The following is a 16,134-nucleotide window of genomic DNA, read 5'->3' as shown; positions in this document are numbered from 1 at the left end:
GTCACACTCATCCAAGTATATTTCCACCATCAAGTTTTTACTCTTTTATTTATTCCATTTCTTCCTGTCACCTTCACAATTTAGCACATGATTTCATATTATTCTCTAACAGTCTTGTGTGCATTAGTCTTATTCCCCTAAGTAGACTGTAAAAGATCAAGATGTATTATAAATTACACCCTGTGTCTAGGACAGTGCTATTGTTGATAAAAATATCAGTTTATTATGATAGAATAAAAGAAGCATTGCAATCACGTGAACGTGAACTTCATTCTTCAAAAAAAACTCCAAAATAGCAACAATATTTATTCCTATGGCTTCATTATGTATACCAAAATGATGTGGCTAAGTTTTAATAGCTTTGATGTTGTTCTGGCAAAGCTGTGCATTTTACAAACTGAGATGTTATTAATTTTAGACTAAGTGAAGGAAAAGAGTAAAAGGCCCAGCTAAATTGGTATAGATTCAAATTAGAGAATATCTTTAAATGAGTACAGCTTTCAAGAATACATCTAAGCAAACAGAAATTAAGTGCTGCCTAATAAATGTTCCCTAACTTAATAGATGAGAATTGTAGTCAAACTGGTGTATCAGATAGCAGTCCCAAACAGTTAACTTTATTACATTGTATTGAAAGAAGACAACGGCCCGCTCACACAGTTCTATTTATAATTAAATTGCTTATTATGGCCATTTTCCCCTAAGAATAGTGCAATGATTAAATGTCAGCCCAGCCCCATTCCAAGTTGGGGAAATCCAAATAACCAAGGCTTTAGCTAACAAATGTTATCTATTTTAGAATTTAATAGTCTCAATTCAAAGTCTCAAAATAAACTTTTTGTAAAAACGAAGACTTCTAGTTTATCCATATTCTTAGGGTAAAAAAAAAAATTAGTCTTTGGTTGACATTTTCCAAGTTAAAGATTATTCCAATGGTACATTTTCTTAGAGAAGTTTAATAAATTCTTTTTTTTTTAAAGATTTTTAACTTTTCCTTTTTCTCCCCATAGCCCCCCAGTACATAGTTGTATATTTTTAGTTGTGGGTCCTTCTAGTTGTGGCATGTGGGATGCTGCTTCATTGTGGCTTGATGAGTGGTGCCATGTCCAAGCCCAGGATTCAAACCGGCGAAACCCTGGGCCGCCAAAGTGGAGCTCTCGAACCTAACCACTTGGCCACAGGGCCGGCCCCATAATAAATTCTTAGAAAAGTAAAGTAAGTTCAGCCTCCTAAATTCTGTGAGAGGGAGGGGATCAGATACCACCTCTTTATGTTCTCTTAAACAAAATGACATCTCTACATATATAAGTTTAAGGGCAAAAATGAAAAAGTTCAGATGTTTTAATCTTCCTAACAGGTATCAACCCTCTAGTGAAATTTTGCCATTAACTTAACACTTGAGAAAGGCTTTTAAAAGTACCTTTTTAAATGAGATGCATGGGGAGAAAAAAATGATTGTATATTCTAGTTGGAGGCTTTAAAAAAAATCTACACAAGAAATATGTATTGTAAAAGACTTAAGTAATTTAGATGAATACACGAAGGCTCCATTCTTACTCATCTCACCCTCCCCACCCCAAGGCCTCCCCATTGCCAGAGTTGCCCACGGTCAGTATGGTCAGTATGCCCACTATCCTAGTTTCCTTTCTGTGGCTTCTTTATATATTCACATAAGTGTACATGTTTAAATGTAGCCACACCTAAAAACTGCTCTGCAGCTTGCCTTTCACTTTACTTAAAAACAGGGCTCAGGGGCCCGGCCCAGTGGTGCAGTGGTTAAGCGCGCACGTTCCACTTCTCGGAGACCCGGGGTTCGCCGGTTTGGATCCCAGGTGCGGGCATGGCAACGCTTGGCAAGCCATGCTGTGGCAGGCGTCCCACATATAAGGTAGAGGAAGATGGGCACGGATGTTAGCTCAGGGCCAGTCTTCCTCAGCAAAAAGCGGAGGATTGGCAGCAGTTAGCTCAGGGCTAATCTTCCTCAAAAACAAACAAAAAAACCACATGGCTTAGAGCTACAGGAAGGTAAAAAAGGATTCTGTTTAATGGCTGCATAATAGTCCTCAGTATGGATATATTAGAATTAGTCGGCCATTCTCCATACTAATGGGCATTTAGGTTATTTCTAATTGGTCACTTCCACAGACAGTGATGGACTGAACATCCTTAAACATGTTCTCTAAGTTTGGTCTGTGGGCTCCTGGGAGACCTCCCCCTGCCCCCTCCAGGCCCTTTCAGGAGGTCCAGGAGGGCAAAACTATCTTCATACAATAAGACTTTTGTGCCTTTTCACTGTGTTGCCATTTTTGCTGATGGTACAGAAGGATGGGTGGGTAAAACTGCTGTGCCGTGGTGTGAACCAAGGCAGTGTGGTGGCACCAAACTGTACAAAGGTCACCAGATTCACCACTGTCACACGGTCAAAGTAAAACATGCTAGTTTTATGTAGGATTGTCCTTGGTGAAGCAGTTGAAAATTACTAGATCTTGACCCTTGCATACACATCTTTTATTCTGTGTGATGAAATGGGAAGGATACATAATTCACTTCTCATAGCTGCCTCTGCAGTCAATCTGCTATCACATGTCACTTTGGTTGAAGTATATGAGGAAACTCTGGCTTTGCACAAATGCAACGTTAGAAGAGGGACGAGCATTTCTACTCGCCTCTTCACCTCTGCTGCATAGGGAAGAATGCGGGTTGTCTCAAGGAAAAGTACTTGTGCGACTGTTCCAGCTGTGACTGAACTCACTGCTTTTTGCATGGATCACCAGGGTTACTTGAAAGAACATCTGACAAACTAGGGTTATTCAGACTTGGGTATTCGGCAGACGTTTTCTTGAAAATGAACACGGTGAGCCTGTCACTTCGAGGAAAACAACTGGAGGTATTTGTTGCCAATAATAAAATCTGAACTTACAAGTGAAAAATCAGAATTTTGGACAGCTTCCTGATACTTAAAGACTTTTCTAATGAGATGAGTGGTGATATTAAGAAACGTGAGTTTTTTTTTTTTTTTTTTTTTTTAAAGATTTTATTTTTTCCTTTTTCTCCCCAAAGCCCCCCGGTACATAGTTGTGTATTCTTCGTTGTGGGTTCTTCTAGTTGTGGCATGTGGGACGCTGCCTCAGCGTGGTCTGATGAGCAGTGCCATGTCCGCGCCCAGGATTCGAACCAACGAAACACTGGGCCGCCTGCTGCGGAGTGCGCGAACTTAACCACTCGGCCTCGGGGCCAGCCCCAAGAAACGTGAGTTTTGATGCTATAGAATTAAGTGTACCAACATTTGGAAGATCTGCTTAACTGAGTAAATCATTATTTCTCAAATGACCAATGCATGACGTTACACAATCAGGCATGAGGAAAAGGCCCATTCAAAGTGAAAGATAAACCAGTGGATTTTAACAGAACAGAGTATGAAAAGTTCACCGATGTGGCTTCAGATGCCACTTTTAAGAAATTACTACAAGCCAATTTTTGGTGTAGCAGCAAAGAAATATGTCTACAATTATCTGAAAAGGCTATTAAAATACTCCTCCCCTTTCCAACCACATTCCTGTGTGAGACTGGATTTGTTTCACATACTTCAACAGACTGGAAGCCGTAGATATTAGAATCCACCAATTTTCTATTAAGCCAGATATTAAAGAGATTTGCAAAAATGCAAAGCAGTACTACTCTTCTCACAATTATTTTGTTCTGGGAAATAGTTATGTAGTTATTTGTCATAAAGAATGTCATTTATGCTAACAATAGAGTTTAAGGGTGTTTTAAATTCCAGTTTTAATTTCTAATATGGTAAATATTAGTTGCTATCACCCACAGAAACAAAAGCCTTTTGGGTCCTCAATAAATTCTTAGAGCGTAAAGGGATCCTGAGACGAAAAATGTTTGAGAACCGATGCTGTCCATAAATCTTTGTGTCTAAGTCAACTTCTATAGGATAGGGTTTATTCATTTTTTTTAAAGATTTTATTTTTCCTTCTTCTCGCCAAAGGCCCCCAGTATATAGGTGTATATTTTAGTTGTAGGTCCTTCTGCTTGTGCTATGTGGGACGCCGCCTCAGCATGGCCTGATGAGTGGTGCCACATCCGCGCCCAGGATCCGAACCAGCGAAACACTGGGCTGCCAAAGCGGAACCCACGAACTTAACCACTTGGCCACAGGGCCGGCCCCTAGAATAGGGACTGGATGAAGAACTGCTAGGTAAAAAGGTGCATACATTTAAAATTAAAGTCCTCCCACATTGTCTTTCAAACAGCTTGCAAGCTGGAACTCTCGTCAAATGTGTGTGAGGGCTCATGCGTCTGTGAGTGGGCAACGACTGAGAGGTGGATTATCACAGGATTTGTTTAAGGAAAAAATTCCTCTAATCCATCTAAAATAGGATTCAACTCAGAAATGTTAAATTTACATATAATTTCTCAGGAAAACTTGATTGTCCCCAACTTACAAAATATCCAAATAACAACTTGTGAATAGATGTCTGGAACACAGACTTTTCCCTCAGAAACAATGGCAGTTAAGTTCACATGCCTCAATGTATGATTCACATAACAACAAAAACCAATGCCTTGAATTCTGGAACTGCACTACATTGTAAAAACTAGTGACGACACTGTTTCTATCAGGAAAAGCATTTCATGTCCTAGTTGGAATACTGGGAGCTCTGATACCATCCATCCACTGTATTCTAAAAATGATCTCCACTCTCTCCTCGCCATTCCACCATTTAGAGGGGGGCTTCTTCAACAACCCACTTCATATGCAGATCTCCTTTGTGTGTTCATACCCGCCAGTGGGCAGAAGTGCTGCATTATGGGAGCCCTAGGCCAAAGGAAGAGTCACCATATCTCCAAAGGGGTGTGTATGTATGTGTGTGCGTACGTGTGCATGTTGTGGAACAAAGCAGGGGGAGGGGGTTAAGTACCACTGATTACAGGAGTCCAGAATTTCCCAGAGTGTGAAACAGGCAAGGTGAGGGATTAAAAGGTGGAGAGGCATAACTGGGTGCATGGGTGTGTGATTTAAGTATTAGTTGGTATAGACGTCCAGAAGTGTAGAGTCAGAGAATGTAAAGCAGACAGGAAGAGGGATGCAGTGATGGATGAAACATGATTGGGGAGAGGAAGAGGTACATAATCGTCGTGCAAGAGCAACAAACAACAGAAGCTGGTCTACACCCAGGACTGCCCTATTACTGCGCAGAGATAGTATGAAGGGACTAGGTTTTGGCTTCACAATGAAACGGTTCCCAGTGCCGCCTCTGCTAATAACTACGCAACTAGATAGGAAACAGCTCATGTCTTGGAGCTCTGAGGTTCCCACCACAAAGTGGAGGTAATAGTATTTTCCTTCTTCAGAATGTGACGGGAATTTAACTGAAGTTATTTACATAAAGGGCCTTGGAAAAAAAGGGAAAAGTTTACAATTATTATGTACAAGTTAGTGGTAAGACAGAAGTTTATAAATGTATTTATAAAATGAAGGAGCTGGATTAGACAATCTAATGGCCATTTTAGGTTGATATATTCTCTGACGAACCATAGAAATAGGAAAAAATAGATCTAAAAAGATATAATTGTTCGGGTAAGATAATTTTCTAACACAAAAGTAATAACAATAAAAAGTGAAAAGGTGAAAAAATTTTTTCCATCAATATTTTTGTAGAAAAAGAACACCAACTAAAATAAAAATACAAGCAACAGATTATAAAAACATTTGCAGCAAATATGGCAGATGAAGATTAATATCTTTACCATACAAGAGGGCATATGTCAAGGAGAAAAATAAGGCCCCGATAGGTAAATATGCAAAGGACATTAACAGATAATTCAGTGACAACTGTTTAACAAAGAAAAAAGTTTGATCTCATTAGTAATCAACAAGATACGACTTTCACTTTATGAAATTGATAAAGATTGAAAATATCTGACCCTCAATGTGCTAGAGGAAATTCTCATATATGCCGGTAGCGCTCTTTGTGTAAGCATCAAAAGTCATAAAAATCTGATGTCCCCAAAATATTCCGAGAAAATAAATGTGGCAAATGCAGGCAGGTTAAATGCAGGTAGGTAAGACAGGGCGGGAAAAAGGGAAAGAACTTTAATATTTGACACTAAGGAGATCATCAAATAAACAATGAACATCACCCTGATACCAACAACGTGGAAAATTTCTCATGAGAAAGTTAAGGCAAAACAAAGGAGATGCAAAACTGTTTACAAGCTCTGATTATAGGTATGTAAAAACAAAAATATGCACAAGGGAAAAAAAACTACATCAAGGGCTAAAGGTGGTTGTGCACATGTGAGTTTGGCTCAGTTTTGGGGTCAGAGTGACAGGTATCAAACACTGGTTCCAGGCCCCCAAGATGGGTCACCTAAGACTTTAGGTGGAATCTTTCTGAATCTTAATATCTTCAGTTACAATTATACAGGCTGCTGTAAGGATAGAATGAAACAACCTAAAGGGCTAGCATTGTATTTAGCACAAAGTAAACGCTAGATAAATATTAGTTATTTTACTTTTTATTGATAATGTGGTTACATTGCCTTTGTGAATATCTTATAAACAAGAATGTTTTAATTATGTGATTATTATGTAGCGAATTTCCTGAATGGACATACTTCTTAAAATGAGCTATATTCTCCCTTTCAATTTTTGTTCATTTTCAGAAATGAATCAAGTGTGAAAATAGCATTTCTGTTAATCCATATAGAACATTTACAAATTGGTCTGTCTTGTCTATTTTGTAACTTTTCTAAAAAACAAGAAGTCGTTGCAAAAGAAGATTAACACTTGTACACTTAGCCCATCAAACTCAATAGATGCTGCTGTTAAGGGTCTCAAATGTAACAAGACACATTCCTAGGGTGTTTTTAAATTTTCTCTGTTGGGATCCTACATGCTCCGGCAACATTTGACTCAATGGTTAGCTTTTGAGTCTATACCCCACGATCAGACACAGACAGAAGCAATGTTCTTCTAGGTTCAAGGCCACCAATTAAAAATAGATTTAGACATTCAATTTTCCTTCATGTCATAGATTCCTTCATAACACAGAACTGGACATCCAAGTTCCTTCATGAAACTGTATGATATGAACTATCAACGCCCCCACCCATGTGAGATGATGATTACTCTCCAAAGTGCGTATTTTTCAGCATGTAGAATTATTATAGAAGTATGACACCACTACTTTTTTGTGACTTTCTTTTCCCAAGCATGTTTTATTCATTAGCTTATGAAATAAAAGCTATGGGGTCTTTTAGATAAACATTTATTTAGGGGTAACAGAATGTCAGATGACTTTCTTTTGCATTTTACCCCTCACCATCCAAACCTTGATGGCGTGCTCCATGAATAAACCCTATATTTTTTAAAAAACTCTGACTTCCCAGCTCACTACAACATGATTCATAATAAACAACATACTTTTGTTGCGAATATTTTGTTACAGTGACAGAAAGACAGCTTAGTCAATCAAAGACGCAAACAAGACAGCCTAATATATGACTTCTAAGCATCTGCGTTATACGGTGTGTGGTAAAAAGTGACTTGGCTGGAAAGCCAGGGTTACGTCTTGCAGTTTGGCACCAGCTCCAGAGTTCTAACTTCGGAAGATTTCACAAGAGTTTGAAGTCAGAGAATGAAGGGAAAAAATACCCCCGGAAGAGGGCTGTGAGTTAACGTAAAGAAATCAGTCGTTGCTAATGTAACCCACGCGTCGCATGTCTGCCATTACCAGTTTGTCTTTCTGTCGTTCACCATGGATGAGAAAGCCGCTTCGTCCATTGCCTTCGGGGTGCATGACCTTACAGACCCCCACGCGACTGATCCCGCCTCCTTCCTGTGGGAACCATCCCCCGCTGGAGTCATCTCTGGTCATAACCACAGCCTTGACACGCACAATATAGCTGTCACTAAAACGACAACAACAAGAATAATGGGGCATGACAATGGTCTGGTAGCTGCAGGACACGTTTCACAATGCAAGATGACCACCAGCCAGCATTTTCGGGACTCATCAAAAGAAAATCTATGCCTGGCAGCAACCTTAAATGGAAGCCCATCTCAACTTTTAGAGAAAAAACAAACACTTAAACTCAATATAAAAGTACATTTAAAGACATATGCCCAGTAATTAAAAAATATTTGTGAGTCTTTGAAGATGTATGCAGGCATAACATTCTCCAGTTTCGAGGTAGAAGCATGAATAATAAAATGAATGAGCTGATCTCCACAGTTTGGTATCTATAGGTTAGGAAAGGCATATCCATTCGCTTAAGAGGATATTATGTTTTCAACCCTTAAAACTTAGTTTATAACGAATGACCAACGTTCAACATTTTGTAAAGCTAATAATCTTCTGATTTAGCATAAGAATAGGATACTCCACTTCCAAATCACAAATTCACCATGCAATCATTTAAATAGGTGGGAAAATATTTCAATTCAAATACTCTTTACACATGTGTAGACTTCTGTTTATGATTTTATTTTTTCCAGTCTAAACTTCAATTTCACAATAAGTTCTTCTGCACATTTGCCAAGAATCTCTTTCTCCTCTAGAGACCAACTCTAGCTTTTTTTCACTCTCCATCACTTTTTGAGAAATTTATTTGGATTTTCAGCAAGGCTATTAAATTCTCGCTTGCTGTTTTCTTTCCTGGATGGAATTCATTTCTTTCTCATCCAAACGTATATTCCCATCTTCTATACACCAGGCACTATGCCAGATTCTACGGAAACAAAGATACACAGTGACACAGAACCCCTCTTTCCGCCCCCCAGGACAGGTGCTCAGACCTGGCCACCACCGTCATCTGCTGGAGACCATTTAGAAGGTCCCTCTGACCCACATCCCTGCTCACCTCACTCACTCACCAAAGGCAAAGCCTCCCGGATTTCCCACAACTCCCTGTGGCTCACCCTCTACTGTGACCCAATTTGTCTCCCATTGTGCCCCGGGGACTCAAGGCCCAGGATCCCCCTCACTCCTTCATCCCTTCCATAGACCATTCCTTTCACTTTTTTTTTAATTGTGGTAAAATATATATAATGTAAAATTTACTATTTTAGCCATTTTTAAGTATACAGCTCTGTGGCATTAAGCACATTCACACTGTTCTGCAGTTGTCACCACCATCCATCTCCAGAACTTTTTTCCTCTTGCAAAAGTGGAACTCCCTTCCCATTACACTAATTCCCCATTCTCCCCTCGCCCTAGCCTTTGGAAACCACCACTCTACTGTCTGTCTCTGTGAACTCAACTCCTCCAGGTACCTCCTCACGTAAGTTTCTTTCACTTTCTTAACCTAAATGAAAACATGCTCTGGGCTGAGCCTCTGTGGCCCACGCACGTGGGGCTGCTTTCTCTCTGCCACAACCCTCCATGCTGAGCCTAGGTGTGGGGTAGGGTATTTGCCTCTGCTGCAGGCCATTGGTCCTCCCTCCAGTTCCTCTGAAACTCACAGGTCTGACCACGCCCCCCACTACCCTTCTTCAGACCTCTGGGTCACATTCCCTCATTCCTTGAGGATGTTAGCAAGTGGACTCACTGTCCCTCTGTCTCTCCACTATGATCCCTGTCAGGATTCTGCGTAATTCACCCTTCACTCAGAGGATCCTTCCAATTCCTTGGCCTCCCAGTTTCTGGAACTCTTCTTCTCCAATGCCCTTGTCTTACACCCAATCTTAGCCACCCACGCCTAGGTCACACCCTGGACCCTGTCATTACCAATAGCCGTACAACCTCCACAACCTCAATCTGAAGCATCTGGCTGTTCAGCCACCACCTCCTAACTTTGCAGCTCTCTCCCTCCAGACTCCGGTAATTCTTCACCCACTGGGGCCAACAGACTACTGTTCCAATCACCTTTTCCCTGTTCCCCACATCCCTCCTGTTCTCACTTGATTTGCTGTCCAACGTAAATTCCATGGTCTATCATGACACTCTTTTGCACAAAAACTTAACAAGTTCACCTTCTCTTTCCTCATAGTGCTTGCCTGGTGAAACTCCGACCCTGGTGAAATCCTACCATCTACTTAACTCCATGGCCCACCCAGGCTGCAGTACATGGTTAGAGGCAAAACTCCATTCTACTATGCTGATAGGTCTAGTTTAAAAGTCCTAACCACTAAACTCAAGCAGGTCCTCAAGTGCCACCCAGCATCCTACATTTCCCCAAGAAAATTATTTCACATGTCCTCTGACGCCCTCCCTCTCAGATGATGGATGAGCTTGCTTTAATTTCACTGAGAAAACAGATGCAGCCAGAAGAGACCTTGCACCTGTGTACCCCCAGCATGCCCACTCCTCTGTACCAGAACTCCCTGCCTCTTCTGTAACTGTGGCCAAACCATCCACGCTCCAAGCCAAGGCCAACAACTCCACCTAAATACTTTCTATGTGTTAAGAGTGCCCAAATTCACATTTCTACCCAGATCTCTTCTCTAAGCTTCAGATCAGTAAAACCAGTGGCCTATGTGATTTCTCCGCTTGCGCATCTAAATCAACATGTTTCAGGTAGAACTCTTGATTCCCAATACCTCCCTATCCTTCTGGTTCTCCCTTCGAAATATATCCAGAATCCACTTTTTCACTACTTCCATCGACTCTGCCCTGGATCCTGGTGCCATCATCTCTTGGACAATTGCAATAGCCTCCTCATTGGCCTGGTTACTTCTAGGCTTGCCCAACTTTCTAAGAAAATAGAAAGGTAAGTCAGATTATGACACTCTACTAAAACAAATCCTCTGATATCTTCCTATATGACTCAAGTGAAAGTCGAATCTAGCACTATCTTACCACTGTCTTCCTTGCTCATTCCACTTCAGTCCCATTGTCCTTTTGGTCCTCCACTTAAGCACATCCCCACCTCAGGGACTTTGCACTTGCTGTTACTTTCACTTTTGAGGGAAACAATAGAAAGAATAAAGAAATGGGACTTCATCAGACTAAAGAGCTTCTTCAAGGCAAGGGATAACAGGATTGAAACAAAAAAACAGCCCACTAATTGGGAAAAAATATTTACAAGTTATTTATCTGACAAAGGGTTAATCTCCATAATATATAAAGAACTCACACAGCTCAATAACAAAAAATCAAACAACCCAATCAAAAAATGGGCAGGGGACATGAACAGACGTTTCTCCAAAGAAGATATACGGATGGCCAATAGACACATGAAAAGATGCTCATCATCACTAATCATCAGGGAAATGCAAGCCAAAACTACACTAAGATACCACCTTACACTTGCTAGAATGGCAAAAATATCCAAAACCAAGAGTGACAAATGTTGGAGAGGCTGTGGAGAAAAAGGAAGCCTCATACACTGTGGGTGGGAATGCAAACTGGTGCAACCACTATGGAAAACAGTATGGAGATTCCTCAAAAAGTTAAAAATAGAAATACCTTATGACCCAGCCATCCCACTACTGGGTATCTATCCTAAGAACCTGAAATCAACAATTCCAAAAGTCCCATGCACCCCTATGTTCATCGCAGCATTATTCACAATAGCCAAGTCATGGAACCAACCTAAGTACCCAGCAACTGATGATTGGATAAAGAAGATATAGTATACACACACACACACACACACACACACACACACACACACACACACAATGGAATACTACTCAGCCATAAAAAATGACAAAGTCGTCCCACTCACAACAACATGGATAGACCTTGAGGGTATTATGTTGAGTGAAATAAGCCAGCCAGAGAAAGACGCACTCTGTATGACTCCACTCATAGGTGGTAGTTAACATATAGACAAAGAGAACTGATCGGTGGTTACCAGGGGAAAGGGGGTGTGGGGGGAGGGCACTAAGGGTGAAGTGGTGCACCTACAACATGACTAATAATAATGTACAACTGTAATTTCACAAGGTTGTTAACTATCATAATCTTAATTAAAAAAATGAAAAAACCTCCATTTCCCACCCTTCTTCCCATACACTAACTAGGCTCATGCCCTTACTTCATTCAGGTCTTTGCCCCAGGTTATTTCAGCAGAGAAGACTTCTCTGTCCAGTTTATATAAAGTGGCACCCTCCACTCCTCTTAAATCTTCTCACCCTGTTTCGTCTGTCTACACGCTACTAAGTCAACATCTGTCCTGTCTGCCCACTTTTCCCAACTAGGATGTAAACTCCAGAAGAGCAGAGGCTTTGCCCTTTCTGTTCACTGCTGGATCCCTAGAGCCCAGAGCTCTGTCTTATATGCAGAAGGTTGTGGAATGAATGGGTTAAATACTCAATAGTTATAAACAGGTTTTTAAAAAATTATTTGTAGCTATCAGAATCCTTGAGAAAATATAAAGTGTTCAATACTCATTTGTTTATGAGCTGTAATAGCTTAATCGGGACAGGGTAAAGATTTCCATTTCATTAACAGGGAAATAGAATTTAAAAATCACATGGTTGGGGGCCGGCCCGGTGGCCGAGTGGTTAAGTTTGTGCGCTCCACTTCGGCGGCTCAGGGTTTCGCCGGTTCGGATCCTGGGCGCGGACATGGCACCGCTCGTCAGGCCACGTTGAGGCGGCGTCCCACGTGCCATAACTAGAAGGACCCACAACTAAAATATACAGCTATGTACCTGGGGAATTTGGGGAGAAAAAGCAGAAAAAAAAAAAAAAAGATTGGCAACAGTTGTTAGCTCAGGTGCCAATCTTAAGGAAAAAAAAAATCACATGGTTTCTACCACTAATCCATTCACCTCAGGATTCAACATGCATAGTCCTTTAGATCAGAGAGACTAAGAACATTTTATAACATTTGCTTAGATTAGTTACATACAAACAACTGAATAATATCCTTTTTTTCCCTACACCCTATTTATTCTAGAAAAGCTAAGCGTCCCCAGGATCTGGAATCTTCAGTATGAAACACAGCTTTCTCAGATCTTCTGTGAGCACACTGTGGGTTCATCCTAACAGGAAATGGCCAAGGTGAATAACCGAAACTCCGCACACCTCTTGTTAAAACACGTTCTTACTGCTTTTGCGTTGCAGCTGTGTGCTGTTCTCCTTCCTTTGAGGAGATTAAGTAAACATGAAAAAGGGAAGTTTGCATTACTTATGTCAGTGCCATAAGCTTATTTCCAAAAGGTATTCGTTTATTAGAGATTTTAAAAAATATCCCACCCCTCGGCTTCCAGAGCATAGGGGCTTTTTAATTTCGGTTTTTGCCTGTGGTCTGCGGCATCCCCTTTCCAGCCCTGATTCCCCCTAAGCCCTCTCCCAAGGGCACAGAATTCTCTGTGATGGGGTGTGTGTGTTGGGGGTGGGGGACAGAAGCCCCCCATCTCCTCTGGTTTCCTTCCCGCCAGCCAGCATTAACTGAGGCATCTGGCTATTTAAAACAAGGCAGGGGGATAAAGTGTTGCGCTAAAAGCTGTGAAGGATGTCTGGCTAATCCAGCTGCATGGCCGCGTGCCAAGTGCTTCCTATCTGTAGTGTGTTTACGTTACTCAGGCACTTCACCCCACCCAGAACAGAAACGACAATGAACTCTACCACCAAAAAGGTACAAAGGAGAAAAACTCCCTTCCCACCTTCTCTCCCTCTCTTTCTGGAAAGAATTAAACAACATGTTTAAACCAGATGTGGGGTTCGTTTCAGGGAGGATGGAGCAGGAAGGGCAAGGGCAGATTAGTTTTTTAATTTGCACAAGGAAAACGCCATTGGCATGCTTTAGAAAAATTTCAAAAAACGCCATCATTGTCAAAGATCACGAAATAAAAAAAAATGCCTCTGAAAGTGGCAACTGCTAAACCAGGGGAACTGATGAGGACCTGGAGAAGTTCCACCCGTGGGTCTAAATGCCAAGCGAATGGAGCCCCAGTGTGTGACCTTAAGCTAAACTGCCCCAAAGAATCAATGTCATTACAAATGGTATTTGACTACCACCGAAAAATACCATATTCTAAAGAATATGCATCTAAAGATGCCTTATGAGTAAAATTGGCTTTTAAGAATTGGACTGGGGATCTGCCAATAAACGTGGTTTCGTTAAGGAAAATCTTTCCGTTCCCAAAACGTGGCCTTATCTGTAAAAACAGGACTTGCAGTCCTGTGATCACTCAACATGCAAAAGACGTAGGTGACATCCTACGGCAGGATGGAGAGGCACAGAAAGAACAATTTCAAAACTAGATTTCACTTCGGGGTGCTGATTGCAAGGTGGCACAGCAAGGTTTGGATCTCAGGTCTCTACGTTCTTCTCAGCTCTCTCCAGATTCAAAGCAGGCCCTGTCTGGGCTGCATTACAGAAGTAAACAAAGGAATTGTAGGAAGTGGTGACGAGGCAGCTCTGTGTCTGTAAATAATGTTTGGAGCCAGACAGGTCAGCAGGGCCCTGACCTTCTCAGTAGCTGAGGAAGCCTCTTTCTGAGCTTCAGTTTCCTCATTTGCTAAAATGAAGCGAGGATCTACCCTGCTGGGATGTCCTGAGGGTTAAAAGCAGCAACAGAGGTCAAGTGCTTGATACAGAGAAGTTGGGTAAATTGTAGCCATCAAAATGATTTTTGCGGCAGTGCTGACTTTGATTACAAAACAGGTCCTTTAAAGACCACCACCCACCCCCCCCCACCCCAGCCACTAATGAGTGGGTTTCCAGGCTGCCCACCTTTTCAGCTGTCAGGGAGCAGAGTGTCAAGGAGACTGTCAGGCCCTTGACAATAGGAGAAAATCCAAAACGGACCTCTAGCAATTATCGGTGCACGTTGGAATTTACAAAGAGCAGGTCTGAACCTACGTCTCAGGCACACCTGTACAGGAAAATAATGCCATCTGCCCTCTGTGGACGGGCCCTCTGCTCTCAACCCTCCCCCTCAGCCTCAGGGATGCAGACTGGAACTTTTACATCCCCCATAAATACTTCCCGGGCCCTTCCTCAGGGCCAGCCCTTATCTGATTACACGGCTCCTTTATCTCTCCATTATGCTAAACATTACATTCACTTCCTCCCAGGCCTCTTATCCACCCTTCTCCACTTCACCAGACCTTGAGAGGGATTAGCCAAGATCCCAGCCTCTCAGACTCCCTCTTCCACCCAGCACAACCCCCAGCCGCTAGCTGAGCCAAATATAACACCAAGTCCTCCAGGGAAGGCAGGCCCACTCTTCATTGTAATCACACCCCCACCCAGCCCCAGTCTTCCTTGTGCCTATAGATTTATAAAGGCTCTTTGACTTTATCGACTTATATATGTAATATATCAAGTACTATATGTGTATATAAAACATGTGTATATGAAGTATATATGTCTAGTCATCTTTTTAAAAAGAATCAACAAAATACTTCAGCAGAATCAAATGTGTTGAGAAGCCAAAGATATTGGTCAGATTCTATTTAAGTGGGTGGTGGTTTTGTGAGTGACGGTTTTATTAAGTATCAACTACTTAAGACTCCTTTAAAAGTTAACTTGCCGTGGTTTTAGAAATTTATATATTCCAAACTCCATAAGCAAGGAAAGTTATACGTAATGTAGTTTTAGTAAGGTAGTAAGGTGATTTTCAGCTCCGTATTAAGACACTAAAGGTAAAACACTTGCTCTGCCCACTGAATGTCACAGGAAATAAGGCCTCCATATTAACTACCAAAATGTGTACTGTTTGTATGGTTGGGCAATTATAGAAAACAGTGACGAGAAAAGCCCGCTGAAGATTCTAGACCTGGCAGTAGCCAATTCTGTCTGAAGGCACCAGCTCTCTTCTCAAATGCTGATGAGCAGGCACTGTGGAGCAGAGAAGTGTTCTGAACATGAAACGTTTGTTTCCTAAAGAGAACCGATTTGCATGATATTAGAGCTGGGGAAGCTCAAAAGTGGGCTGGGATCACTTAAGAAAAAGGCTTTCCCACAGTTATTTAACATCCGTGATATCAGCTGTGAAGTACGCTTGATGGAGAGTCGTCCTGGAAACTGGCCTACCCCAGTATCTGCTAGTAAAGGAATCCATGTACTCGAACAGGTGCTAACACCGTTATTTTGCACTCATGGTGCCAAGGCACTTTGCTAGTGACCACATCCACCAGACAGGCAGGCAGGGTCTCCAGTCCAGTCTTCACTGTGGCCCTGTCTTTCGTCAAAGCTCATCGTGCCCATGCAAGATGCC

At 41.7% G+C, this 16,134-nt stretch overlaps 1 protein-coding gene across 4 annotated transcripts in view; it reads right to left on the bottom strand.

Moving 5' to 3' along the window:
• The window catches only part of SPRED2 (sprouty related EVH1 domain containing 2), a 117,325-nt gene that overhangs the window by 25,515 nt on the left and 75,676 nt on the right, over window positions 1–16,134 (bottom strand). For all 4 annotated transcript variants that reach the window (XM_070236294.1, XM_023618976.2, XM_023618977.2 and 1 more), the window contains one exon: window positions 7,749–7,926. In XM_070236294.1, coding sequence (XP_070092395.1) covers window positions 7,749–7,926 — 178 coding nt within the window. The remainder of the gene's footprint in view (window positions 1–7,748; window positions 7,927–16,134) is intronic.

The sequence above is a fragment of the Equus caballus genome, chromosome 15 (assembly GCF_041296265.1).
Source record: "Equus caballus isolate H_3958 breed thoroughbred chromosome 15, TB-T2T, whole genome shotgun sequence".
Taxonomy (NCBI): domain Eukaryota; kingdom Metazoa; phylum Chordata; class Mammalia; order Perissodactyla; family Equidae; genus Equus; species Equus caballus.
This window is presented reverse-complemented; position numbering and strand designations above follow the sequence as displayed.